Source organism: Pocillopora damicornis, chromosome 2, assembly GCF_964200805.1.
Source record: "Pocillopora damicornis chromosome 2, jaPocDami1.2, whole genome shotgun sequence".
In the NCBI taxonomy this organism is placed as follows: Eukaryota; Metazoa; Cnidaria; class Anthozoa; order Scleractinia; family Pocilloporidae; genus Pocillopora; species Pocillopora damicornis.
Genome location: NC_142671.1, coordinates 36230905 through 36257043, shown reverse-complemented (window position 1 = coordinate 36257043; position 26139 = coordinate 36230905). Strand labels below are relative to the sequence as shown.

General features: G+C 39.6%; 3 protein-coding genes across 6 annotated transcripts; 1 reads left to right on the top strand and 2 right to left on the bottom strand.

The window, feature by feature from the left end:
- Window positions 1–33: 33 nt before the first annotated feature.
- Window positions 34–11764, top strand: LOC113685465 (uncharacterized). 3 transcript variants are annotated; one of them, XM_089196282.1, is made up of 10 exons: window positions 34–75; window positions 1224–1337; window positions 2010–2171; window positions 2507–2647; window positions 2776–2986; window positions 4517–5622; window positions 5716–8872; window positions 10107–10170; window positions 10657–10756; window positions 11373–11764. In XM_089196282.1, exons 2-10 carry the CDS (start codon window positions 1242–1244, stop codon window positions 11406–11408), a joined length of 5073 nt encoding a protein of 1690 aa, XP_089052408.1. In that variant the 5' UTR covers window positions 34–75; window positions 1224–1241; the 3' UTR covers window positions 11409–11764. The 3 variants fall into 3 exon arrangements, with proteins under 3 accessions (XP_089052408.1, XP_089052405.1, XP_089052407.1); XM_089196281.1 differs by adding an exon at window positions 1000–1100 and having other exon boundaries at window positions 58–75; window positions 4517–8872; XM_089196279.1 differs by having other exon boundaries at window positions 4517–8872.
- Window positions 11563–16309, bottom strand: LOC113685464 (uncharacterized). The gene has a single exon (XM_027202977.2). It carries the CDS (start codon window positions 15652–15654, stop codon window positions 13144–13146), a length of 2511 nt encoding a protein of 836 aa, XP_027058778.2. The 5' UTR covers window positions 15655–16309; the 3' UTR covers window positions 11563–13143.
- LOC113685445 (cilia- and flagella-associated protein 206) lies at window positions 16296–26122 on the bottom strand. Of its 2 annotated transcripts, XM_089196283.1 has the most exons (17): window positions 25839–26122; window positions 25640–25723; window positions 25196–25286; window positions 23970–24071; window positions 23187–23273; window positions 22492–22650; window positions 22201–22293; window positions 21545–21660; window positions 20373–20492; window positions 20091–20195; window positions 19553–19639; window positions 19080–19190; window positions 18368–18510; window positions 18050–18149; window positions 17566–17709; window positions 17171–17259; window positions 16296–16559 (listed from the first exon to the last, which is right to left on the bottom strand). In XM_089196283.1, exons 1-17 carry the CDS (start codon window positions 25944–25946, stop codon window positions 16418–16420), a joined length of 1881 nt encoding a protein of 626 aa, XP_089052409.1. In that variant the 5' UTR covers window positions 25947–26122; the 3' UTR covers window positions 16296–16417. The 2 variants fall into 2 exon arrangements, with proteins under 2 accessions (XP_089052409.1, XP_089052410.1); XM_089196284.1 differs by lacking the exon at window positions 23970–24071 and having other exon boundaries at window positions 25839–26075.
- Window positions 26123–26139: the final 17 nt, after the last annotated feature.

Genomic DNA, 26139 nt, shown 5'->3' with positions numbered 1-26139 from the left:
CGCGCAGTTAGAACTGGTACCGATTATGACTGCCTGTTTGTTTTTGACCGCCTTTTGAAAGCAACGGAAAACGAGGTAAGATGATTTTAATAATAATTTCTCTTTATAGATCGTCTAGAATCTTGCGCTGATGTGCTAAATGGCTTTAATGAAACAATTCTTACCTTATGTTTTTCCAGTGCTTTTCTTGTCTTCGGTTTATAATGATTTTACGGTCACGAAAATGGGGTATGAGGTTACATACTGCGCTTTGTTGAACTTGCCAACCAATGATTATTTAATGCCCGTGGAAAGGTTTTCAGGAACTTTCTGTTTTAAATCAGTTGTAAAAAAAAATGGGAAATATTTCTTCATAGCCTTTAAGATTTGAAATTTTATACAATTTTATGTTATACTTTTTTCCATCATGCTTTTCCTCGCTGTGTTGATTTGCAAATACGATTGATGTTGATCTGTGGTGAATATATAACTAAATGCGCATGTATATCAAACCAGTGATTTGCTTTTCATATGCGGAATTTAAATGTTCATCGTCCGGAGGTCTTTAGGAAAATCTAAATTTGTCGTCGTTCTCATTCGATCGTGGTATGTAGAAAATTCTCTCGATCAGACCTTCGTGAAAATTTTTTCAATATTCTTTTGACGATATTTTTAAAAGAAACTTCTAGATAATCGACCATACTGCTGTGTTTCTGATTACCATATTCTGCAATTATCTGTGTGGCTTTTGCTAATAAGATCGCTATGAATCTGATGGACTAGCAAAATTTTATTCCACTAGCAAACAACAAAACAGAGGTAGAAAACACCTGCATAAAAGGTAGACTGAAAGCATTTCTTCTTGATTTTTTTTATATAAAGCATTAGCCAAACAATCACAGCTCAGTAGGCAAGGCAAGGTCACCAAAAGGTCAACTTAGAGTCTGTTTTCAGAAGATCACACCCTGTAGACAATAGGCAAGGCCAAAGAAGAGCTAACACTTCTAATATTCCAGTCAGTTTTCAGAAGATCACTGCTCTGTAGACCAGACAAGGCCCCAAAAAGGCAAACACTTCAATTTTCCAGTCTGCTTTCAGAAGATCATGGCTTTGTAGACAATGTAAGGTTACTAAAAAACTAATCTCTCCATTCTACAATCCATTTTCATCACATCACAGCTCTGGCAAGACCAAATAGTGAAGCCACCAAAAAACTAACCCCTCCATTTTACTCTCTGTTTCAGTTGTGATGTCAGTGTTGTATGATGGAACAGTCCGTACCAGTTTCTGAAGTTAGCTCAGAGACAGCAAACGGGCCAATCCCACCAAATAATTCAACATTCCAAAATATTGAACAGGTAATAACAAAAATCTGTTTTTACTTTCTTCTTCAGATTTCTACCTTTTTTTACTTCCAACATTGTTACAAAGTTCACTGTTTTACATGAAGTTTACTTGTACTTAGTTACAGAAAATGCTTGTTTACTTCTTTCTAACAGAGGCTATGGATAATGAAAGTTTCAACTTATGTGCAACATTAAATTTAATATTTGTTGGGAAACGCTATACTGTATTTTGTTCATGGATTACAAAAACAACAAATAAAAACAAGGCACTTGTGACATTTGTTAACAAATATGCTTTTGTGCAGGTCATGATTTGTAGAAAAGCTTTTCAATAGAACATTGTTGATCTGACAATTAAAACTGTTCAGTTGGTACCAATTTATACTTACGAAAGGAGCACTGTGACAGGAAATTGCTTATTTGCCAAAGAATGAAACACAACCACCTGGACTTGCATAAGGACTCTTTTATATGTGGCTCAAGGCATTAGCTTAAAATTCGATCAAAACCACCTTGTCATTTGTTTATATTTGCAGCTTAACTTTATAAAAAGCAAATAATTTATTTGGCTGACATAATGACTGGTAGAAAAATGTAATAATAATTTTGATCTGTTCCTTTGAAAAGAGTCATTTGTTTGGTTTCAAAATTGATCATAGCTTAGAATATGTGTTGTACTTTCAGCAATACCAGGAACAATGGCATATACTGGAAAATTTACAATCTGAGTTAGGATCAGAAGGACAATCTGAAAGCAGGCAAGACTCAGTGGCATCTTTTAACAACAGCACAACTTCAAATGCTAATAATGAAGATGCTGAATCAACTGTTAATCCACAAGTAAAGGTTTGTTTTTAATCCTTCAACCCCTAAAAGTGACTAATATCTAATTTCTCCTTACAATATCACCCCTGAATCATACTTTAAGGTCATGAGAATAAAGAGAATGATCACCAACTGAAGAAGAACTTGATTGTTAGACAAATTCCCCTTGTCTACACCTTAGGAAATGAATAAAGCATGGTAAATATGCATAATGATGTTGTGATGGAAAGGGTTAGGGGGGCATTTTGGAAGTGAAGTTGATTTTATGCTTTTTATCATAGTAAAGGTGGTGGAGCAACACACCTATCAATCTGTACATGCCCTTAACATGTTTTACTCTCTCCTGACTCCTATAGGAAGGCACTGAAGAATGGTTTATTCTTGGTGAAGACCCAGTTGGAACTGACCAGAAGAACACCTCTGACAATAAAAATGTTGGAGGAAAGGAAAACATATCTGGTACTGAACAGGAACGAGAGGGAGAGACTGCAAAACAGGTTGGTGTGGCAAGAATACAAGTCTGTGTCTACATATTTTACGTGTCACTCTTCCATTTAATACAAGAATGATGATTATTTAACCATTTTAATTATAAGACATAATTGGACTTTGTTTTGTTCAACAGTTATCCCCTTATGCAGAGCAGTGGTTTGAGTTAGAGCAACTAAAGCAGAGTGTAAGATCTTTGAGTCAAGTAGCAGGTTTGCCACAGTCACCCCAGCTCAATGAAAATGTAGCCAGTGGGTTAAGCAGTGGTTCACTGAGTGTTGAAACGCTTGAAGAAGTTGGACTTGAAGAGATAGATGCTGTGCCACAGGAAGGGAGAGTTGGGGAGGGTAGGTTACAAAATTAAGTATTTGTAATCTTTAGTTATGCTGAAAATATGCTTGTTGGCTTAACTTCTCTGTAGCCTAGTGTGCTCAGTGCATCAGTTGTGAGTAATTTAACCCATAAGCTAATGCAGTAGATCCATCCCCAAAATTAAATAAACTTTTGGCAAGAATTATTTCATACCTTATATGAGACATTCTGAAAATTGAGGTGTACAATGTTCAGTATGTACTGCCATTAGCACCTCCAGCTCTAACTTGGGGAGAAGGAAAATTTCCAGGAACTAGATTTGCAGCAAAAGTTTCCCATGAGGCAACTTGTGTTTAGCAGTTGTGTAGCAAGCTGTTAAATTTTTGTGATACAGTGTTTATGGTTGCAAGTAATGGTAAGTTTTATATTTTGCACAAAACAGGGAGATGTTGCACAAAATTTCCTTTTTGTGCAAAATGGCATCTGAAATTTTATTTCTGGAGATAATGTTATGAGTTAGTTAAGGTTGCCAAATGGCGAATTGGATGTGTGGTTAGAGTCAGTAATGTAAACAGTGGAACATCTTGGCAAGAGTTTGTCAGCCTTCTAGATGTATGCCCTTTTCTTAATTTTATGTAGAATGTTTGCTATACTTTAAGGAACATGATTACTTTTACTATCTTCTGGGGAACTTGGTTTTTGTTTTTCCAGTCTAGATTCTTTGGTATCTGGTTAGATCGCACCATGGTTAGATCGCACCATGGTTAGATCGCACCATGGTTAGATCGCTCCCAGTTAGATCGCTCCAACCAAAAGTTAGATCGCTCCACTCGAAAGTTAGATCGCTCCATCAAATAAGTTACTTCGCTGCCAAAATAAGTTGCTTCGCTCCATGTTGTAAAGTGAAGTATTACTTACCAATGATCTTTAAAGTTTATAGGTGATGATGTGTCTTGCGACGATTCGAGTACATCGTACTCACTTTGTCTTTCAGATTAGACACCGAGCTACCGATGTTTGATGTATAGCAATGATGGAATAAATGATCGTGGAATAAATTATAATGTTGTAGTCTGAATTGTTTTGAAAAAGATCATTCAAATACCAATACTATCCGGTGTGGCCTTTTCTGCTTTTTGATGTAAGGAAACTGATATCCGCCATCTTTAATTAATAAAGTAGATTACACTTCGTGAGTCCCTTTCATGAGGCTTTATTTGTTCTTTCTGCGTAGCTCGGATTTATTTCATGCGCGCGCGAGCGATATTAATTGATTGTTCGGTTAGATATGTACGTCATTTAATGAACTATCAATTTAGATACCTTAGTTTTGCTACCTTTACCTTAGTTTTCCACATGGAGCGAAGTTACTTATGTTAGGAGCGATGTAACTTATTCGATGGAGCAATCTAACTTTCGAGTGGAGCGGTCTAACTTTTGGTCGGAGCGATCTAACCATAGTGTGATTTAACCGTAATTTGTTTCTTTTGCTGTTGGACATTTATTTATCCTAAACTCACATTTGTGAATGTAGCTGTTGAACTGTTGTCATTGTTGTACGCCAGAGGCAGCTCAAGAAGCAGGAGGCGAAGAGGATGTGGAAGATGCTTCGCGCGATAGTGGTACCTCCTTCAGTGTTAATGGGTCTGGTGTTGAAGACAATGGATTAAGAAGCCAGTGGTTCCCACTGAGGCCAAGTGCTGTTGGGGAGGATGATGAGGAAACTAATCAGGTGGCCTACACTACAAGTGCAGCTTTTCAGCCATCAAGTGGTGAACCACCTCAGAATGTTCCACCAGCTTGGTCCGATGATGATGCAAAGCAGTCACCTCCTGAGAGATCACAACCAGATGGAAGAGATGGGCCAGATCTCAAGAGACCTCCTTGGGTCAGGAGCACATTTACAAGTACGCAGCAGACAGTCACCCCTCCTGTCCAGAAAAAACCTGTGCCCAGTGGCTCAGCTGAGGCGACAGACAGTGGTAGTGATACATCTGTCCTCTCACAACCACGGAATGACAACGCCACACCACTGGAAATTATCACCAGGAGTGTTCCTCCTGCTCCAAGAGGTGCAGCCTTCGTTAGTGAGTTGAGGCGAAGACACGCCCCTCAGCTGAACAGTGACAGTGATACTGAGAGCCCAGTGTCGAAGCTACTCGGCCCAAACTTCCGTGCAGTTCAGCAAGTGTTGAACAGACTCAAGCAAGACAGGCTCACTGGAGGTGTCAGCGATGAAGCAGAACACTCAGTGTCTGAACAGCAGTCTTTGAGAGAGGAGAGCCAGCATTCATTGGGGAGTACTGTTTCAACAACTCATGGGACAGAGGGAAATTTTGGACTTGAAACAGAAATTAAAATGACGAAACCCACAGCTGATGTAGTAACCAGTCTTGAGTTAAATTCTTCAAGACTATCTGAAGGGGCAATCTTACCACACGCTGAGAAACGACACCGTGATAGACAATCAGAGGATGAAGCTCGCCGAAGTGCTATCGACACCTTCAGGAAGTCATGGGATACTGGACTTACATCGAGCTGGACAAATGCCAAGCCATCCCATCGTGATGCAAGTGGAATGAGTCCTGCTGAGGCGTTCCTAAACTCAATCGTACCTCCTGCCATGAATGCCACAGAAGCACGCAGTTCAGCCGACAGTAGTACTAAAAACGTAAGGATTTTAGATAAAGATGTTCGTTCTTTCTTAGGAAATGGAAACGTGATGTCTCATCATGACACTGATCATATTATTTCTCAACCTCAGTTATCAAGTAGATATTCCACTGAGCTTCGTCCCCGTAGCTCAGTAGAGGACAGTCTTAGGAGCTCACGGATAGCATGGGGAGATCATTCAGTTCCGGTTACAGATACAAAGGAACTTCCTCATCGTAGAGACATATCTGATAATGCAGTGCTTCCATCAAGAGCACTTGCATCCAGAGAACGTTTACACGAGATAAGTTCTCATAGTTCCACTGGAGGAAGCGTTCACACTCTCAGAGCTGCTTGGCGAGAACCAACATTACCCATGGGTCCTAACAGCAGAGAGCCGTCACTTGGTGATGCTTCTGAAGAGATGTCCGGTGTTATTCCGGCAGACAATTTAGAATTCCCAGGTCAGATAAGCTCTGTTCCTCCAGATGGAACAAACGCCTCTGGGGTCACTGTTTTTGATGAAACGGAGAGAGCTAAAGATTTGAACAGAACGGAAGAAAACCACGTTAGGAGACGAACAAGTGATGTAAGTGTATCATCAGATGATACAGACGATCTATTGACATATGAGCCAGTACTGGAAGGTGATCGTCAATACTTGCAAATGCAAAAGCGAACTAAACATGCTCAACAGCGAGTTGTTGCAATGGACCAAAGGGAAAGTTGGTTACCTGCGAGACCGTCTGAATTTGCCAAACGGAAACCTGGCCAGGAACTACCTCCTCCTTCAATGGAAGCACCGGAGGGCATCCAAAGTACCCCTGCTGATCAGGATGACAGTCAGATTAAGGCTTTGCACTGGTCCTTAGGCGCTGGTACTATTTCTCCCATATCATACGATAGCGTAGCTCAGAGCGATTCTCAGCACGAAGGATCGTCAACGCCGGTGGGTCCAGCTCTAGAGCGTTCGAGTGTCCTTGGGGTTGGTGCCCTTCAAGAGCAGAGTCTCCAAGAAGAGGACACCACAGCTTACAGCGAGGATCGAGATGCAGCTTTGATGAAACAACATCGAAGTCATTCCATCACGGAAGTCTCCTCTTCCGATGAGATGTACAGACCAGTTTTATACAGGGATGCTGCAGCAAATAAGGAAAACCACCCAGACGAGAGTGCAGTCGAGGCCTCACCCTATGGTATTTACGACATACGAAAGTCCTCAGGCCCTGGTAGTACAAACAGACGTAGGAAGGCCTTGGGTCTTCAACCCAACCCTGCAAGGGATAGCGTCAGTCAGGAGGGGACTGGCATGGTTTATATATCAGGAAGCTCTACGCCAAGTAGTGTGCGTGGTGGGAGAGATAGGTTCTTGAGGAGAGAAGAAACTCTCCCTGGAAGACATTCTTCTCATGACGAACGACGCCCAGACAAACTACACGAAGACGAGAGGTTCCACAGGAATGAGGAACTTAAGAAGCCGCCAAAAACAAAAGACTCTAAAATGGAAAAAGAGGGTCGAAAGAGCAAAAAAGATCGAGAGATGATGGGGAAACGAGATTATCAAGATACACGCATAGAGGAAGGCCTGGTTCGCGAGAGGAGTAAACCCGGTCATCCACGTCGAAATCGGTTGAGCAACACTTCAAGCAAAGAATCCACTATCAGTGGTGATTCACCAGAGGATGAAAGAGAACCATCGCGTCATTCTTATGCCAGATCACGACAGCCACCTTCACAGTATATGGACGCACTTGATCCAAATGTTGCCAGTCATTCTTTAGGTCACGGTAAGAGATCTGCCAGAGCTGGAAAATCAAAGACGAGATATACTGAAGATGATCGTGCAATTTTATCTCAGCGGTCAAGGCTAGAGACATCTGAAAATAGAAAAGACGATTCAAGGATACCAGATGCTAAGGGTGCCCATTCTTCGCGTGATAAAAGCTTTTCTCGTGATCCAAAAACCTCCAGAATGGATGCTAACATTTCAAGGCTGACTTCGTTGATAACAAAGTCATTAGAGGAGAGCATTTCCTCCTCCTCTCTTGCGTCAACCACAACGTCTTCAAGAAGACCAAGTTCAAAAAGTAAAAAGGCAAAGTTGGCTTCCTCAACTAGTGAATCGTCTGACGTTTCTGAATATTTCAACTACGCTTTCTTCGAGCCTCGTCTCCGGACGTCCATTGGACAGAAAATAAAATTAAGAGAGCTGCTGAGGTCTGTGAAGTCACATGACCTTTCCCCTATAGTCCGTAGAACTCGAGATAGCACTTCTCCTGAGTCTACCTCAGGATTGTCCAGCAACGACGGGGTAAGTGCCGAAAAGGAGCCTGAGCCTGTAGTGAGGGAGCCTTTACGATCAGATGCTGCACAAAAGCCTGCTGCGATGTACTCCCCACAGCAGCTAACGAATGGTCCAAGATGTACTTGCGCTCGCGCGCCAAAGGCTGTTACACGAGCAACATCATCAGGGGCGTTCCGAAGCCGTAGAGAAGGTGATGGAAGAAGAATTGAAAAGCGCGATGTTGGTGTGAACTGTCCCACACCAGTTATGACAAGGGACCCATCGCCCGTTGAAGATGAGGTGTCGCGCGTTCTGTTGGAAGATGCTAGTACTCAGACGGACGAAGTTGATGGTGGACGAAGAGTGGAAAGAAAAGTTGATTGTGAACCTGAAAAATCACCGCGTAAGTCAGTGAAGAGTAAAAGATACGAACAGCTTTCAAATGTTGAAGAACGTGGTGTTATCTCTCAACCTTCGCCTAAAAAGTTAGATCTCTATTACCAGATGGAGCAGCGAGAAGCTCGACATAAACCTAAAGAACGTTTAGTACCGAGTCAAAATTCACCGGATCATCGTGTTAGAACAAGCCCTGACTGGAGAAACAGGGCACAGGAGCCTGCGTGGTTTTATCCTCTGAAGGGCAAACCGCAACCCGAACAAAAAGCTACCTCACAGATAAGCAGTAGCCTGAATAAAAGTCGCACAAGAGACGAACTACGAGCAGACATGTTTGAGGCTTCAGTTAATCCTTCCAGCACACTACAGCAGCTGAGTCTTCAAGAAGCATTCCTCTATGCCAGGCCTAAATTTGTAAAGCGTTCGCAGGACAGAGTTGCTCAAATTGAGCAAGCTGCACGAGAGAAAGAAAGACGTAGGATATTTACTCAGACTGTGGATGAAGAAAAGAAAAGAGAAGAGGCTGAGTTACGAAGAGCAAGAAGTCCGCCTGTTCCTCAGAAAGCTAAGCCTCGTGTCTCGAGAAATGGTTAGTTTACGTCAGGAGTCCTGGGTAGGGTTGTGTGAATCCCTCTAGGAGCAATTTTCGATTGAGTGTCGAAAGTTATTGGAGACTCTTAATTTTTATAAGTTTGCTCTTCGATTGGTCTGGAAAACTCGCGCCATTTTCGCGGCTAATGAGATGCAAAACTAAACTCAATCGTGACTTGGTCTCTCGATTTTTCTTTATTCCCGTACTTCGGCCATAATTATTGTTTACACTTTGATATTTCATTTGCTCCTTGTGATGTTTTCCTTGGTTTCCTTGGCTGTTGTGATTACTTTGGTTTTGTTTCTACTACACGCAATCGAAATTCGCTCCAACCCAGGAATTGCGGTCGTTTTGCTAACGAGCAGTTTGCTGACGTTTCTTAGGTCGTTTCGCTAACGTAAGTTGTTTTGCTAATGTCTCTTTTAGTTTTGTTTTCTTTGAAGCAGCGACAAATGTATCGAATCGACTCTCGTAATGTTTCGAGTCGACTTCATTTCGTCTTGAATTGACTTTTATCAGCGGCTTTCAGTTTGTATTGAAACGACCTAACTCCCCTTCGATTAGCAGTTGATCAAGTTCTGCCGAAGGAGTCACGAAACGTTTCGTAAATACCCCCTTTTTCTTATAAGAACGTCTTATTTTGGGGCTGAGGCTGAATGTTCTTTTTTTTTTTGCTATTTGAGCCTAAAAGTGTCCTTGACATATTAAAGTTTTGAGATATAGTATTTCAATAATTCGATTCGGACGTGACCAGACTAAGTTCGATTACAAACTGAGTTGTTTTTCAGTGTATCGTGCAATAAGAAAACCGCATCTTTAAAGTTAAAAACGGCCCCTAAGTATTTATGTTAGTTCTCCTGTGGGACTACAGTTTTACATTTCTTTTTCCTCTGTTTAGAATTTTCACTTACTCTCAGCCTGGATATGTTCTTAGTACGTTCTTAAGATTTTGGTCAATCTCAGGTTGAACGTTCTTATTAAAAAAAAAGGTTCTTATATAGGTTCTTATAAGAAAATAAGAGTGTACGTCAGAGAAACGACGTATGAGGCGTTGCAAACTGCCCCGAGATATTGGAAAAACGACCTAAAACGTTAGTAAACTGGTCGTTAGCGAAACAACTCGTAGGCGAAAAGACAGCTTATCAAACCTAATACCGGTTATTTTAAGAAAGAGCACGCAAGAAGTTTTTTTCCTTTTTTGAGTATTAACTGTTTTTGTTTTCTACTTTAGACCAATTTTCTGGACCAAAACCACGGCAGATGACCCGGGCTGAGATGAAAGAATTAAATAAGAGGTAAAGCCGGCCACTTTTTTCTCCAATACCTAACGGTCCTATAGCTGTTTACTTCTTACTTTACGAGTCATATATAAACTTGGTATTGGTTTTGGATGGTTGGTTTTTGAAGGAGAACAAATTACCTCACTTATACATCGAAGAATGATACTAAAATTACACTTATTCACTTTGAATAAAGATCCTTCTTTACTATGCAGCTCTATTCATGGGACTGTCTTTCCAAAAAGTTACATCATCACAATCAATTCAGAGCAGAATCTCAGTCGGTAGAAAGCATACAGAGAAAATAAAACTTGACACTGAATTTTTTTTATGTAAAATATTTAAGATTGGGCAAACAAGTGTCTGGATTTTGAACACTGTTTGATTTCAGATGCTATTGTCCCATTGTGGACATATGTATCTGAATTTAGATCTATTGTCCCATTTTGGATAGGAGTCTTTTTTTCATCCTGGTATTTATCCTTTTTTTCCTTTGTTCAGACTTTACAAGAATTTACCAGAGGTGAAAGCAAAGAATGAACAGCAGAAACGCTTAGCTTTTTATCGAACAAACAGATTACGTGCCCAACTTTATGACAAAGTGAGTTTATTTGTTTGTTAATACATTGTAGCATTCATATCAAAGCAGTCAGTCAAAGTGAAAAAAGGCAACCTGCTCGCAACTGAAGCATGGGAAAACACCAGTGACCAAGTTAGTCTTACTTTTGATTGGCTGAGAGACTGGCGTGAGTTTTCTGGACCAATCACTGAGTGAAGTGACACAAAACTAAACATCTCAGACTACATTTGACACCCAACTGAAAGGGTCTCTATGTGCACTTGTGCAACAACACAAGAACCATCAATTAGGAAAATGCATTCACACACATGTAAGCCCTAGTATGTAGGGGTAGGGAATGTGGGGGTGCAGTCGGTGCCTATTGTTAGAGGGACAGAAGGATGAGGAGAATAAAGCCATTGGCCCTTGGCATAAATGGTTAGCTGCCAAACCAGTCAGCTATAGTTGCCATAGCCTTGGTTCATATGTGACAACCCTCCTGCACTCATTTATTGTGGTTAGCATCAACAGTATCAAAAGCATCCCATGTTGTCTAAAATAAAGGCTTAAACTGAATTTGTTAAAATTAGTTGTAAGAAACAATCAAAACAGTGGTTGATTTTCTTATTCCAGTTTTTATCCTCTAATCTTTCTGCAGAGAGTTCGCAACTGTCTCAAAGGAGCTGGCAAGTGACTTTCAACCTCCCAAAGATTATATTTTATTTCACAGTGTCAACATGGTTAATTAACATCCAAATGGTTCCAATGAAGCTTTCGTGAGGGACAATAAATGAGTTTGATGCCCTTTTAAATTGATTCTCCGGTATCAATCAAATCTTAAAGTTTAGCTTCGGTGTTTATTCTGTCACTTATTGTGACAATAAATTTTTATTTATGACTTTTACAAGAAAAAACACAGGGACACAATCCCAATATTTAAGGTGCTGTTTCTATCAGTGAGTTTTACTTTTCAGTGGAGTTCTTGATTTAAGGTTAAAACTAATGGAATGAAGAACATATTAAAGTAATAAAGATCTATGGTACAGTTAATTGTGTTATTGATGCTATTTCTCAAAAGCAAATCACTATTCCCAAAAGATTTGGCTGGTGAAAGAAAGGAAATATTATTTGTAATAATGTAGTTTGATCGTCCTGGCGAGTGTAGTCCTGAGAAGGACTGTTGTCAGTAGTGGTGACTGACGTTTCAACAACCTGAGCGGAAGTCATATAGATTACACTGTTTCATCACTACACGTTCTCAATGAAATCAATGTTATGGTAATTCTTTTTTAACTCTCAACTCAGTGATGGACACAAAAAATTATCACTACAACTGGCATCTAAGGAAGATAACACCTTATTCATAATCCAATCCCTTCTGACAGAAGTACTCTTCCAAATGCATACTTGCTAAAGGCTGCTTTTGGATCTTATACCTGTTACCCAAATTTATTATGAGTTCAAAATGAAATCAGCCTCAAATTTACAGAACTGAAATTCTCAGAGGCATTTATTGGATCCATAGTTCTCGATACTGATTTCATTGAATAAAAAAAAGGCTTGCTGTTGTGGGGTGCTGAAAATTTTGATAACATTCAAATTGTGTAGTTGGAGAAACATTATTGAAAGTTCTTTCCAAGCTACTGTCAATCATGTGACAGACCTCTTGGGAAACATTCAAGCGAGTTCAAAATTGAATGTCATGTTTTTGAGCTGCGAGTGGAGGATTCCAATCCTTTTTGTTTGTGTCTGCCTTTGATGCTTGCGATGGCAATGATTGACAGAAGCACGAAACTGAATCTTCAGTTTAGTTCTTAGCCTCAAAGTTTGCATGTTACTTAAAGGGATTGTAATTGGAAACTGTTGAAATCAAAATTAGTTGCAGATGGTGCAACCAAGTGTAACAAACTTAACTTGTCTAGATTGAAAACTCTCCTTGTTTTTAACAGCCAGTAACATGACAGAACATGGACTTATCAGTTTCATGAAAGACTCAAAACATTTCACAAAAAAAGAAGTTCTGACTTCTGTGACTACCAGTCAAAAAATAGTAATCCTTTTCAGTGTTATACTTACGCAGACAATACAACTAGCTGATATTCCCACTGAAGTTCATCCATTTTAGTTTGGGAGTTATTTTCAAAGCAAGTTAATTTGAGTTTATCCATCTAGGTCAAGTAAATTGTTTCCTTTAGTAAGTGATTTCTCGCATCTAAACAATATATTTATATACTTGCCAAGAAGGTGGAAAATTTGACAGCTAGTACTAGCAGTTTCATAGAGAACAAGGTGATCCGGAGAAATACAAATATTCAGGAATATTTTGCAGATATTTCCAAAGATGTGTGCTGCATGTTTCGCTAAGTGGAGAAATGGGTTGGCAGGGGAGAGTAATTGATCTGAAGGCACATGAATATGCACATGTTTTACTACCAACTGGAATGAATAATCCCCTTTAACATTTTGATAAAGGGTTTTCTCAAATGTTCCACATCTTCCCTTGTTCCTTCCAGTGCATCATCTAGATCTTGCATCAGATCTTCATCCATTGGATGGAATTCCAGTCCACCATAAAATACTCTCTCATGCTGTTCTGAATCATAATTCTTTTCAAGCAAGTTTAGGTTTGGCATAAAGAAAGATGGCAGATTTCCTTGCTCAAGACAATCATCAAGGAAGTCATAGATAGCCTTCCCCCAGGCAATCACCTGGTCCTCTGATGTGTTCTGTATATCAAGGTCAATTTCTTTCTGGCAAGATTTATCAACTAGCAGATAAAGTGCATTTTTCAAGAAGTAACTAGAGATAACTTTATCTGCCCAGACATTGTTATCTTCTGGCAGATTTACTGTTACCTCAGTTTCTTTGTGCGATGATTGTTCAGTGTCACTTTCATTATTTCTTTCTTCATCAGAACTACTTGGTAGCTCTTGCATGGTTTGAATTCCTGGTGCAATTTTTGAACACACATAAGTACTTCTCACAGCCTTTGCTAGAATGTAACTGGAATGTACATGCTCTGGAAGGGCCTGGAATATTGCAGTTTCTGCCATAGAGAAAGAGAGACGAAAGTGCTTTTCTCCATTTTTGAAAAAACGTTCACCATGTAGGGCCATCACAACGTGAACACCTTTTTCTTTCAATTTGGGATGCAACAAAGGGGTTTCACAAATATTTGGGGGCCAAAACAAGGGGAAGTGTACTGCAGGGACAAGATCAACACTGATCAGCAGATCTCTGTAAACTTGACCTGACCACTTGAGAATAATTTTTGTAGCATTTGCACCCATTACGCAGACACTAACTGGTGCTAGAGAGGGGAGATCATTCCAGATTTCCTCCTCAAAAAAGGCTTGGTTTAACTGACTACTGAAGTCATTGATCAACTTTGCACTCCTTAAACTGTTGTTTTCATCCACATATTGCATAATCTCATGAGAAGCTGACAGGCGCAAATCAGGTTTCAGTTGCAGTTGACAAAACATTGGGGGACTGGATTCCATGTTTGGCTCCTGGAAATGCTTCCCAAGTTCCACCATTGTACATAAGAAGTCAAATTCATCTGGAAATCCACACTTGGTGCCTTCACTGACACTACCAGAGATCTCAGGGACAAACGTAAACAGGGGATAAGCTTTTGAAACAATTCCTGCCACCCGCTGAATAACTTTGTTCACTGCAAATTTAATTTCTTGGCTCTCTGGAATTACTTGTAGTCTGCCAATGACTGGTGAAGTCAATAGTTTTTTCAGAGTTCTGTTTGGGTGTCCATTTAGAGAGAAGTCCTTTGACTGCATCTTTTCGACATCCTCTTGCTTTTTGATGTCATTGAATTCATCTTTGAGTGGAAAAAAATCAGGTAGTTCTCCGTGTTGAAAACCATTGTCCAAACACAAAAAATAATCTTCCAAAATATCGATTAGTTGTACATATCCAAAGTACCTTGCCCAGTGGATTGGGGTTTTCCCAGAATTATCTGGCTTTGACACTAAACAAGATTCACACCGATTCAATAAACATTTCAGTGCAATGGCATTGTTGTAGAAAACTGCGTAGTGAAGAACTGTTGCTCCATTCTTGTCCTCGATATCAACCACACAGCCATTCCTGATTAGCTCCCTTAAATTTGCTGTATTGTCCCAGGAGCACGCCAAGTGTAATGGGGTAACACCATTTCTGTCTTTGATGCCTAAGTCAGCCCCATGCCCGACAAGGAACTGCAAGAGAGAGCTCTGTCGCATTTCGGATATCACATAATGTACGAGAGCTCGACCAAAGATGTCTTGACTGTTGATTTTATAACCTTCCATCACAAAGAGTTTAACTAATTTTGAATGCCGCGATTTCTCCTCGTCATATTTATCTGTTGGGTTGCTGCAGTCTAGATATCTCAACATATGCAAAGGTGTCATTCCCAAAGAGTTACTGCTGTTCACCGATATTCCTGTTGAGATCAGAAACTGCACGGTCTCTAAAGAAGCCCCTGTCTCGACCGCCTTATGCAGGAGGGTTTCACCCGTCGAGGATAGTGTAGCAGATAAATCGACTCCAAGATCTACAAGGACTTGAAGAACCTCAACAGCATCTGATTGAAACAGCTCCAAACTATGAAGCAGTTCGTAGGTTCCATTTCGCATACGATCGGGCTTTTGCAGGGAAAATCCCCTGTCTACGAAAGTTTGGCATGCTTTTTTATTAGCATGCTCTAAAGCATGTTGAAATGGCAGTCTTCCTAGGCCGTCTCTACTGAACATATCCGCGCCATAGTTTAGGAGAAGCTGTACCATTCTGTAGGCCTCGTCGTCGTAAAAATTAATGCAGTGCAGAGGTGCGCTGCCATAATCATCTCTCTTGTTAGGATCTTCTCCCGCTTTTAAACAGTTTTCCACGGCTCCAAGACCAGTGTTAAGTATAACTTCACTGTGTAGTGGGAATTCCATGATGTTCTTTTGCTTCAAATCGATCCACCTCAAGCGTCTTCGGGAATAAAGCTTTCTTAGTATTACAAGGTTCTTCGATTCTTTGTTTGCGCCAAGGTAAACAGATTCCCTCGGTAACAAGGGGAGGGGTGCACCATTAGTAAAGTGATAGGGGAAGGGGATGGTGGGGAATATGGCGGATGGAAGAAATTCTTATTTCTCAAATATGTTTTGCTTGTTCTATTTTTTAGGTGGAACTCTGAAAATACGGGTTATTTTACCCATTTAATCGATGTCGTTTTTTCTCTTGCGTTCTATTACGTACTTTTTTACGGGGATCTTTTTCTGTCTTTGCCTCAACCCCCCCCCCCCCTTGTTAGGGGTTGGCATTAGTGGCATTTGCACTGATGGATTTCCCTAGAGGGTGGGGAAATTATACGTTTGATTCCTTTGCCTTGCTTTGAGTTTGCGCAGTTTGTGCAGTTCTTCCTCTTTTCTCCAAAGGGATTGAGGATAATTATGTTTTTGCACTTCGAGCTCTAATCAGGCCTTTTTGTTTGCCACGAAAACGTTTGACGGACCTGCGGGACTCCTGCTGTTTAGAATTAGTTTCTGAACACCTTTACGGCTCAGCTCCAGTCAACGAGTCTTCAAGCTGTAAATCACTGATAACAATACACTGATTTTATTTGTACAAAAATGAACAAAGAATTTTGCTATGCGAAATATTATTTACAAAGTGTTTGTGACGAATAAGTCGCTGTGTACATGCACACGAAGTATCTCAAGTCTGATCAACATCGAGAGTAAGATCCACAACATTCATTGTTGTTTTGGTGGAGTTGCAGCCTCGCAAGCCAGCTACGAACGTGGACGGCTTCGGAACATTTGTTGATGACTCTCGCTTGGTTTGTGTTTCCACATTCCTGTAAAAAACAATAAAGGTAGTCTCAGTAAATACCTCTGAGAAGCGACACGAAACAAGGACAGAATCGCGCGCGCCTCGCGCAAGTTTCATAGCGCGCGCCCAATTAAAATTCGATAAGCTTGTAACAGCACGAGCGCGCGCGCCTCGTGCAGGTTTCACCGGCATGCCATTCGCGTGCGCTATTTAAATGCGATAAACTTCCTTTTTTTAATCTAACATAATACAAACTTGCCTTCAGTTGTTCAAAAACAAGTTTTCACCAAAGCGCAATGATTCAATTCTCACGCGAATGTTCACCTTCCCTTTATATCAGTTTGGTTTTTTTTCCACGCGCAGAAACCTCTGACGTCAGCAAATGTTATTATGACGCCAATAATTGTCGCAGTTAACGCAAAAGAATCAACGCTTTAAGTTTTGGTCGGTAAAACATTCTTGGTATCTTCTTTTTCTCCATCTTCTTCGAAAAATCTGAGAACCATTCTTTCCTAATCTCCCAGGTAAGTGAACAAGTTGCAAACATCATTTCAAAGATCGTCAAAACTTCAACTTGTGACGATGAAAATTACGAAAAGGCTCGTGAAAAGTTGTTCAAATGATAACAATGCTTACTTAGGGAGGTACACTTGTGAGTCGTTGTCCCTCCTAAAGTTACTCAGATTCGTCTGCACTGAATGAGTGATCTTGGTGCGGAGATTTGCCTGTTGAAACAAATAGAGTTGTACTTTCTCTTACTTCAACGGAAGAGACAAGCTAAAGAAACGAAACGTGTCAAGTACATTTAGAAATCTTTCCCCAAAGCCACAATTAGACTAATTTTCCTCGAAAAGTTGTGTCTTGACAAGTTTCCTAGCCTTGACTTGTCAATAAAAAAAAATTGTCATCCAAATTTAGATAACTTGACAAGAAGCTTTCCAATTCTACACCTATAATACGCCAACGCTGCAAGATTAATAGATATTGCACAGGAAAACTTGACGATACAATGCGTCTTTCTTCCAACCCACCAGTTTAAGAGCTTTCCTCCTCAGCTCCCATTCATTCCACTCGTAAGACTTGACAATATTTGTCTCCATGAAGTGAGTGTCTGTTTGTGTTCCACTGTCACACTTAGTAACAGGTGCCTCGATCATCCGTCCAGGTTCTTTACCCTGATGCACAAGATCAAAGTTAAAATTCTTCTTGAATTTCATAACTTCAAGGGAACTTGTTTCTAAGTTATAGTATGATTAGACCGGGGGGGGGGGGGGGGAAAGGGGTCCAGGAATTCTTGATAGGAGGACTTGATAGGGGGAGAAGGGGAGTCCAATTATGAAAACTATTGACGGATAAGCAACTATTTAATACTTCACATTGTTTAGTAAGTATAGGTAACAACATGATTTCGAGTGCAATTTGGTGTCAATTAACTCGAGTAAATTTTTGAAAGACGACAAAATTACACGAACCCGTAAATGTCTGTAAATAGACACAAAGTAATCAATAGTTTACCTGGGCGTAAGGTGTGATGGAGGCAAACTGTGTGTGAAGCTCCAGCAGCTGAATAAGTTCGGGAGATTTCTTAGCCGCTTCTGCAACTCCATTAATGTAACTTCAACAAAATAGAGAAAGAGGGTGTTAATAACACAAGTCACATTCACTCAACAACGTTCATTTACCGAATACATTCGGCATTCTCCACACCAATTGCCGAGCGAGGTGAAGCAAAATCAAGGCAACGGATAATTACTAACGAGACATAGTTTAAAATTGCTCTCTAGTAGAAACAAAAATGCAAAGAAAACAGCGCGAAAGAAGAGGCCTATATACCTTTCAGGAGCACTGGAGAACTCGTAGGCAGCTTGTTTGTCACAGAAGGCGTAGTAATTGTCTTTATAACGTAGAACACCGATCCCTGGGTTGGACGGGATTAATAAACGATCATATACCACAAGCGACCAACCACAAAAACCCTGAAAGAGAGAAATATCAAAATGAAAAAATGCGCATCAAATTGCGTTAAACCGAAATAAAAGTAAAAACTTTGAAATAATCATTTGCCAGGCTAGACAAGCTACAAAGACGTCAAAATAAACCAAAGAGGAACAAATACAGTTGAGATTTGAACGGATAGTAAAAGACAAAACTAGACAAAATTTTGGCTAAATTTTTAAAGATGAACAAACTGCATGCGACACGGCTCTAAAAGATTACATGACCTTACATCGATATCGCTAGCCAAGACCATTTATCAGCACTTATTGCCTTTGATATGACGAAAGTTTCTTAACTTGTTTGATTAAGCTTGCAAATTTACATTTCCATAGACCACGTTCATAATCTGTCGCGGGAGTGAATAGAAATCGGCCAAAGAAAAAAAACTAAGTAATGCGTAACTGCGTAACTGTTGAAGCGATCCACGCGCAGTGCTTTTTTAAGTCGCGCAGTACTGACTAAATTTTTCTTTTTCGCTGATTTCCATTGACTAATACGATGGACCACACCGGCCGGGGAGGGGAGTGTAATACTGTTACATACTGACCCGGTACTGTATTGGTAGCTTGTCAAAGTTCTTTGTAGTCTCGTGAAACAGTAGTTCAATCTTAGGATTATCGATTTCTTTGCCATCAATTCTATCATCGTCTGAAGAACTCTGATAGAAACAAATCACCATTATTAACCTGAGAATAATGAAATATTCTAGACCACTGAAACCCAGGGTAATTTAGAGCGGGGATGGCACAGTAGTGAGAGCTCTAGCCTCCCACCACTATGGCCTGGGTTCGATTCCCGGTCCTGACGTTACATGTGAGTTGAGTTTGTTGATGGTTCTCGTCCTTGCTCCGAGGGATTTCCTCCGGGTCCTTCGGTTTTTCTCCCTCAGAAAATACCAATATTCCCAATCCCATTTTGACCTGGAAACAGTAAACATGAAGAGCCACCTCGTGGAATGTCCATTACTACATTTCCATCTCTATTTCCAAGTCATTATTCTCAAGTAAGATCACCACTTACATCTGCCAGTCTTTGATCATCAGTCCTGATTTCTAATCCATCAGTGTATGGCTGTAGAACTTCTTCTGTTAACACTTCCCTATGTATCTAAAAACAGAAAAGAAATTCGTGTAAAAACTCCACTTCACAACAGTGTCTCAAATAGCAAAAGAACAAATTATATAATAAGTTGAATTACGCAGGGCATTTTGTTTGCCTCTCACGTGAGATCTATTGGAGAACGTGCGCATACACAGCGTCACCATCAACCACATTCTGCTTTTTTAATCATATAAAACAAATAAATTCCATGTTGTCGTGAGTCTGTTCAGTAATAGATCACAGAAAACGTGCGCATACACAGCGTCACCATCAACCACATTCTGCTTTTTTAATCATATAAAACAAATAAATTCCATGTTGTCGTGAGTCTGTTCAGTAATAGATCACAGAAAACGTCAAATGTGGTAAGAACATCAGTGACACACTCTTTGTTACATAGATCGACTCCTAAATTATGTCTTTATACATCGACACAAAATGCAGATACTCCCCTTACCTTAGTGAAAGGTTCCAAACTCGCTAAGATGTTACTAAGAACACTTAGAAGGACCATTTCATCTTGAAATCCAGTCCACAAATGTGCCAGCGTGATAAACTGGGGCTAAACGTAACAAATAACAAAAAATTAAAAAACGATCATACACAGCACAGACTCTACGTTGAACGTGCTTAATGAAAAATGAAGCTTTACCTGCTTATTATTCTAGTTAAAATTAACGTTATTATAAAGCAATAGCAAATCATGGTCGGTTTACTTTTTCTTGTATAGAGTACTTACATAAACTTGTGCCGTTGGCACAGCAGTTTTGGACTGCACTGTGTTTTTCAAGGCCTCCATTCTGGCTGAAAACTGAGATTCAAGAGCTTCTACCTGTTGTGCACAGCCAACCACATCATTCTGTAGAAAGAGATTTGAAACGATTACAAAGATAACACATTAAAAGACAAAGACAAGGACAAGTTTAGTCGGAAACCCAAACGAATTTTTTGTTCAGTGCACAATTTTAATGAGTAGGGTACCTTTCAAATGGGCATCATAAAACCAAAACGAGATGTAACAACGGCCAAAGAAGAAGAGAAGAGAGAAGAGAGCTTAGTATCACAATAAGCCAACCGGAAATCGGGGTAGTTAAACGAGACAGCCTTCAAGCGCGGGAACTCGCAAGAGACCAAGGCGCGATTGGTTTTATCATTGCACCTGATTGGTTGAGAGGGTAGCACGAGTTTCCTAGACTAAAAAGTAAGCCAATCCATTCCATTTCGGATAGCCTTTGAATCTGATTGGTTAGGATAGTGGCAACTGAGCTTCCTCTGCCTATCACACAATAGGGAGTTTAAGAAAACCACGACGGCAACAGCAACGGGAACGTCACTAAACAAAAGGTTAAACGAGCAGAACAATGGCTGTGCACGTGCGTTATAAATCTCTGTAAATTTATTTGCGTCCTCTGCAACACAACAAGGCGAAATGACCAAACTTTGCGTTGTCCGGAGAACGTGAATGATGACGGCTAGTTTTTCTAAATTTCTATTTCCAATTTAACGCTGTATTCCACATTTCAGTCTCGAGATATTTCGACAGTGAAATAAAAACTAAATGACTTTAGAGTGTCAAGAGATTCGTAGGTAAAACACGAGTTCATTTTTTAACCGACGTTGTCCACCGCGTCGCCGTCGTCGTTTCTTTAACTCCCTAATGAAGGAGATTAAAACCAGTGAAGCAGTGAAAATTGCTCTTATTTCCAGCTTGATGACAGTTTCTCCGGGGAACTAAACTATCAGCTTAGCCGAAGCGACATGTTGAAAGTGAGGTAAATCTTTAAGAAGATGAATCTTTCCATGATGGAAGATTTCAGTCATAGCTAATATGAAAACACAATACTTAGACAAAAAGACCTCTCAAGAAGAAAGTTAGATATTAAATTTCCATATTGAGCATAAGGAACTCACCAATAAGATGGAAAGAAACGCTTCATGCTGCCGTGTGTTAATTAGGGCTTCTTTTATCAAGTTTAAATTCAATCCTTCCAGTGATTTCTTGTTAGCGACGACATCTTCAATTAGCGCTGCAGGTAATAAAAAATAGTCATTACTTACAGCTAACTGTGTTACAGCTGAAGAAAAAACGACAAACTCAAGGCAATTTTCACTGGAGTGTCCAAATCAAGCTTTTTTTGCTTTGGTTTGTTTTCCTTCGTTTAGTGATTGGCATAGAAAGCTGACAGGTCACCATCTCAACCAATCAGAATCAAAGAAAGTCAGAACTGCATTGTTCTGGTTTACATCAATCTGTGATTGTTCTAATAAACTCACGCTACCATCTCAACCAATCCAAATCGAAAAACACTATTTAGCCACTCGCGTTTTCCCGCGCTTTAGGCGGCAGTCGCGTTTTTATGTCGTGTTCTCATTGGCTCTTTGTGATATTCCCTTTGTTTTGATTGGCCGTGGTGATTGTGAATTTTGACTTTGACATTCAATTAAAATGTGCCTTTAAAAACAAAATTTTAAGATTTTTCAAGCCATTTACTTTACTATCTAAATAACCGAAAGTACACATAACGTTAAAATTGCAAGTTCAAATTAGCCTGAGGTTGAACACTCACCAGTATATCTAAACGCCAGTTTGGTTGTATTTTGAATTTCTGTTTGAACATTTTGTGTCGTGGCCGGGACAGCTTCACTTAATATGGCAGGCACTATAGAAAAGAAAGGTAAAAGACAATCAGTACCTTTTTCCAAAGGGTTACCAACACGTACAAAGACGTATTTGAAATTAAGGAATATGCTATTCAGTTTCTGGAATTTTCTGAATTTCCACAAATTTCCTTAACGAAGAAAAATTACTGAACAGACACAGCACCATAGAAACTATTTATTCAGTACTAAAAACTTACAGTCATCAATGCCTTCTCCTCCTTTGCCACATTCACGATTAAAAAGTCTGATTCCAGTCACAATCAGTGTCAGTTCGTTAAGCTGTCGTTCCTTGTCGCGCTTTGTTAGAGACATGAAAGTTCCCAGCTCTGTTTGTGGAAATACACTTTGCAAAGCAGCTGCAACAACAAGAATAACACAACTTGAAAAAAGTGATATTGCACTGTGTTATGAATACAGTTAGATACATTCTCTATTACGATACTTGTATTAACAGATTTTTAGATGATGCAGTAAGATAATCCTGCAGCACAGTCTATAACCAGTTCATGTATTAGTTATTGAGCTGGCAGAAAAAGTGAAATAAGAGATGCTATGACCAGTGCTAACCCAAGTTGAAGTCTAGTTTAAAGCAATTAAAGCAATTAAATCTTCATCAAAAGTCAAAATTTGGTTATCCTCTTAGCTTCTGTTAAAGTGTCAGAAGCACCCTGTAAAATCAGAGTATCTAGTTGTTTATAATTTGTACTGTCATTTCCTTGTGATATTTACCACATTGCTTTGATGGGCTGCTGTCAGCAATTACTTAATTAAGCTTAGCATTGTGTACGTAAATTTTCTCTGTAAACTTGGAGTTCTCAAAGGCTTGTGACGTTTGATTGACAAAATTTAAGTATTTGATAGAAAGGATTCTTATCTGAAGCTTATTTAATACCTGTGGCTTCTCTCACAACAGCAATGTCGGTTGGAGAACCCAGACCAGACCGCAACAATACACAAGACACTATTCTCCTGTACAAACCTAGACACAAAGTAAAATTTAATGAATCAATAGATAATTTACAATGCACTAGAAAACATTGGGGAGATGAAATTGTTTCACTGTTAGCATACTATACTCTGGGTTAAGAGGTCTGGCTGAGTCATTATGTTGTGTTCATAATCAAAAACACTCCACCCTTACAGCGCCTCTCTCAACACAGGAGTACAAATGGGTGTGCAGAAGGAGGCCTGACAAAATTGTGGGGGTGTAACCTGCAATGGACTGGCATACCAATCAGGGGATGTAGAAACACCTCTACAAATTTCATGACATAGAAACCTAGATAACTGCTGGCTGGATGGGTTACTTACTAGATAACTGCTGGCTGGATGGGTTACTTAGCTTGAGTGCAGACAATACCTTTTAACTTTACAAAACAACTGTCCCCTAATACAAGAAATCAGAAGAGCCCTATACTTGGAACCCACAAGCTATATAAAATTAGTTCTGTCAGTGACTAGCTAAGCCCAATTCTCCAGCCTAATGAAAACGTTAATACAAAGGAAATCCATGACCATTGTAGAGAAGTCTTAATCTATAACCCCTGTACCAACTGGCCTGACTACTAAGAAGACAAAAATTTGATTTTGGGCTCATTTTTGGTCATCATAATTTTATCCCCAAGAGAACTTGTACAAAAATTGCAAAGTTCTATCAAAAATCAATAGTGCAAACCCTCTAGTTCATCTCTTGTCCTTGCACGACTGTCAGTTATCTCTCTTATAACTGGTTGGAGTCGTTGATCAAGAACTCTCCTATGCTCTTCCAGGAAGTCAGCTGCAAGGTTAAAAAGAAAAGAGATCCACAAGTTTTATTGTGATATTCATTAACATGAATTCAATTCAAGGATATGAATCATATTCACCTAAATATTAAATCAACCTGACTAAAAAAGAAAGAACCAAACTAAGAACTATGCATTATAAATCAATAATGAAAAAATAATTGCTGGGAGAGAAAAATAATGTCTGAATGCCTGAGACAAAGTTGAGCAGAACTTTTCACCCTTAAACTCCTAAGATCTGAATATTAATTCTCTCCTCTAGTTACAACACATTTCCTTGTAAATTAGTTACGAGAAGTTGTTGTTAGATCAAGGTAGTAACTGCTACTTGATAAGTTCCATTATTCTCATTACTTGTTTGCTGGGTAATGTTTGGACATTATAGGGAGAAGTTACATGTTAATCTCCTCTGGAAAGCAAAAGGGTTAACCCTTTTCACCCTAACATCAGTATGCATATTCTCCATACTGTTCTTTATACATTTCCTAAGGTGTTGAGAAGGGGAATTTGTTTAACAATCAAGAGCTGCTTTAGTTGGTGATCATTTCCTTTATTCTCGTGACCCGAATGTGTGATTCAGGGGTGAAAATGAAGGGAGAAATTAGATGCTAGTCACTCTTAGGAGTCAAAGAGCTCATGCTCAGAGATACAGACAAAAAAGTACAGTCAAGTAAAAATACATGGCATAGCAATTCAAATGCATCATGTTGTCCCAGTCTCAATTTAAATCGTGACGATGGCGGTCTGCTTCCTGACGCCTATTTACACCTCGTCAGAAAAAAGGCCGCTAATTAGTGATCATATAAAAGGACCTCTTGTTGCAGCGTTTAGATCACCCCTGATGAAGGCACTAGACAGGAGTGTCGAAACGTTGGGTCTATGAATTGTAACTTCTTTGGTTACATTCATTAAATCTGCAAACCAGTGTAGCTTCAAACCATGTCTCAGTCTCAATTTGTTTGTACACACCCTATCGCTTGCAATTTGTTTTGTTTTTTTTTTTTGGCAGGGGAGGAGGGAAGGGAAGGGCAGGCCCTATCCCTCTGAGGGACAGAAAGGAGCCATTAATTAGACAACAAATTTTTCAGAGCAATTTTAATATAACATTTGTGCATACCTCGACTGGTGTAATTCATGTCAAAATAAACCTGCATCTTGACTGTATCCAAAGATGGAGATTGTGAGTCCAACAGTCTATCTACACACAACTATTACCAAAACAAATATGTTGCAATATATCAGTGAAGACTGAGATATACCAAGGCATGGACACTTTTCCAATATAGCAGCTAAAAATTTAAACGCACCATTGATAATGATGCACAAATTTTCTATTGATTAAAAAGAACTTTGACACTCTCCAACATTTGGAAAAGGGTATATGGAAAAGATCTGATGAGAATTTCTTGTTATTTTTCTAATCCCAGATTTATAAAATTTACACCATAAACATCAGTGATAAGATAAGAAAAAGAGCAAACCAGAGCACTTTAACCACAAGCTAAACTATTATATGTAGACAATACATTGTGATATTATCTTGCCGCCATCTTTTACCTACCATAATGAGTTTTTGTACATCATCTTTGGTCAAAGTTCTGTCCACGTTAAATTCATTGTCTGGATCTAAGACTACCGCTTTAACCTGGAATGAAAAAAAATACAATGCAATCAAGAATAGAAGGAAGCGTTTAACTCAACTGATTGGACAAAAAGGAAGTAAAACAGGGCCGATATTTTGTCAACATCAAAGTACCGACCATAAATGCTGCGAGTGTTTCCGAAACTGCATGCCCTTTGTTGGCGCATTCTTGAGCGATTTCGCGTATTATGTTCTTTATGACACTCTCAGCTTGTGCCCTCGACATTTTCTTAAATAGTTTTTCCCCTCAAATGATATCACAACATCAGTACTGTTGCTGATGAATCTGAAAACACTTTAGAGATCGACGGAAAATGCCGCCATGCAAAAGTTTTCAGAGGTGTCATGGTAACTAAATCCGCGAAATACTGGGGACTATATTATGTGACACCACGATACACTATTGGTCAGCGGAAACT

Excerpts from the sequence above, each read along its gene's own strand:
- LOC113685465 (XM_089196279.1), top strand. The coding sequence starts at position 1,242 with ATGATGGAACAGTCCGTACCAGTTTCTGAAGTTAGCTCAGAGACAGCA. Across the intron at positions 2,648-2,775 it reads AGGGAGAGACTGCAAAACAG|TTATCCCCTTATGCAGAGCA; the intron begins GTTGGTGTGGCA and ends TTTGTTCAACAG. Across the intron at positions 8,873-10,106 it reads GCCTCGTGTCTCGAGAAATG|ACCAATTTTCTGGACCAAAA; the intron begins GTTAGTTTACGT and ends TTTCTACTTTAG.
- LOC113685464 (XM_027202977.2), bottom strand. The coding sequence starts at position 15,654 with ATGGAATTCCCACTACACAGTGAAGTTATACTTAACACTGGTCTTGGA.
- LOC113685445 (XM_089196283.1), bottom strand. The coding sequence starts at position 25,946 with ATGTCGAGGGCACAAGCTGAGAGTGTCATAAAGAACATAATACGCGAA. Across the intron at positions 25,287-25,639 it reads ATGTACAAAAACTCATTATG|TTGTGTGTAGATAGACTGTT; the intron begins GTAGGTAAAAGA and ends TTTTGGTAATAG. Across the intron at positions 24,072-25,195 it reads CATGAATTACACCAGTCGAG|CTGACTTCCTGGAAGAGCAT; the intron begins GTATGCACAAAT and ends TTAACCTTGCAG.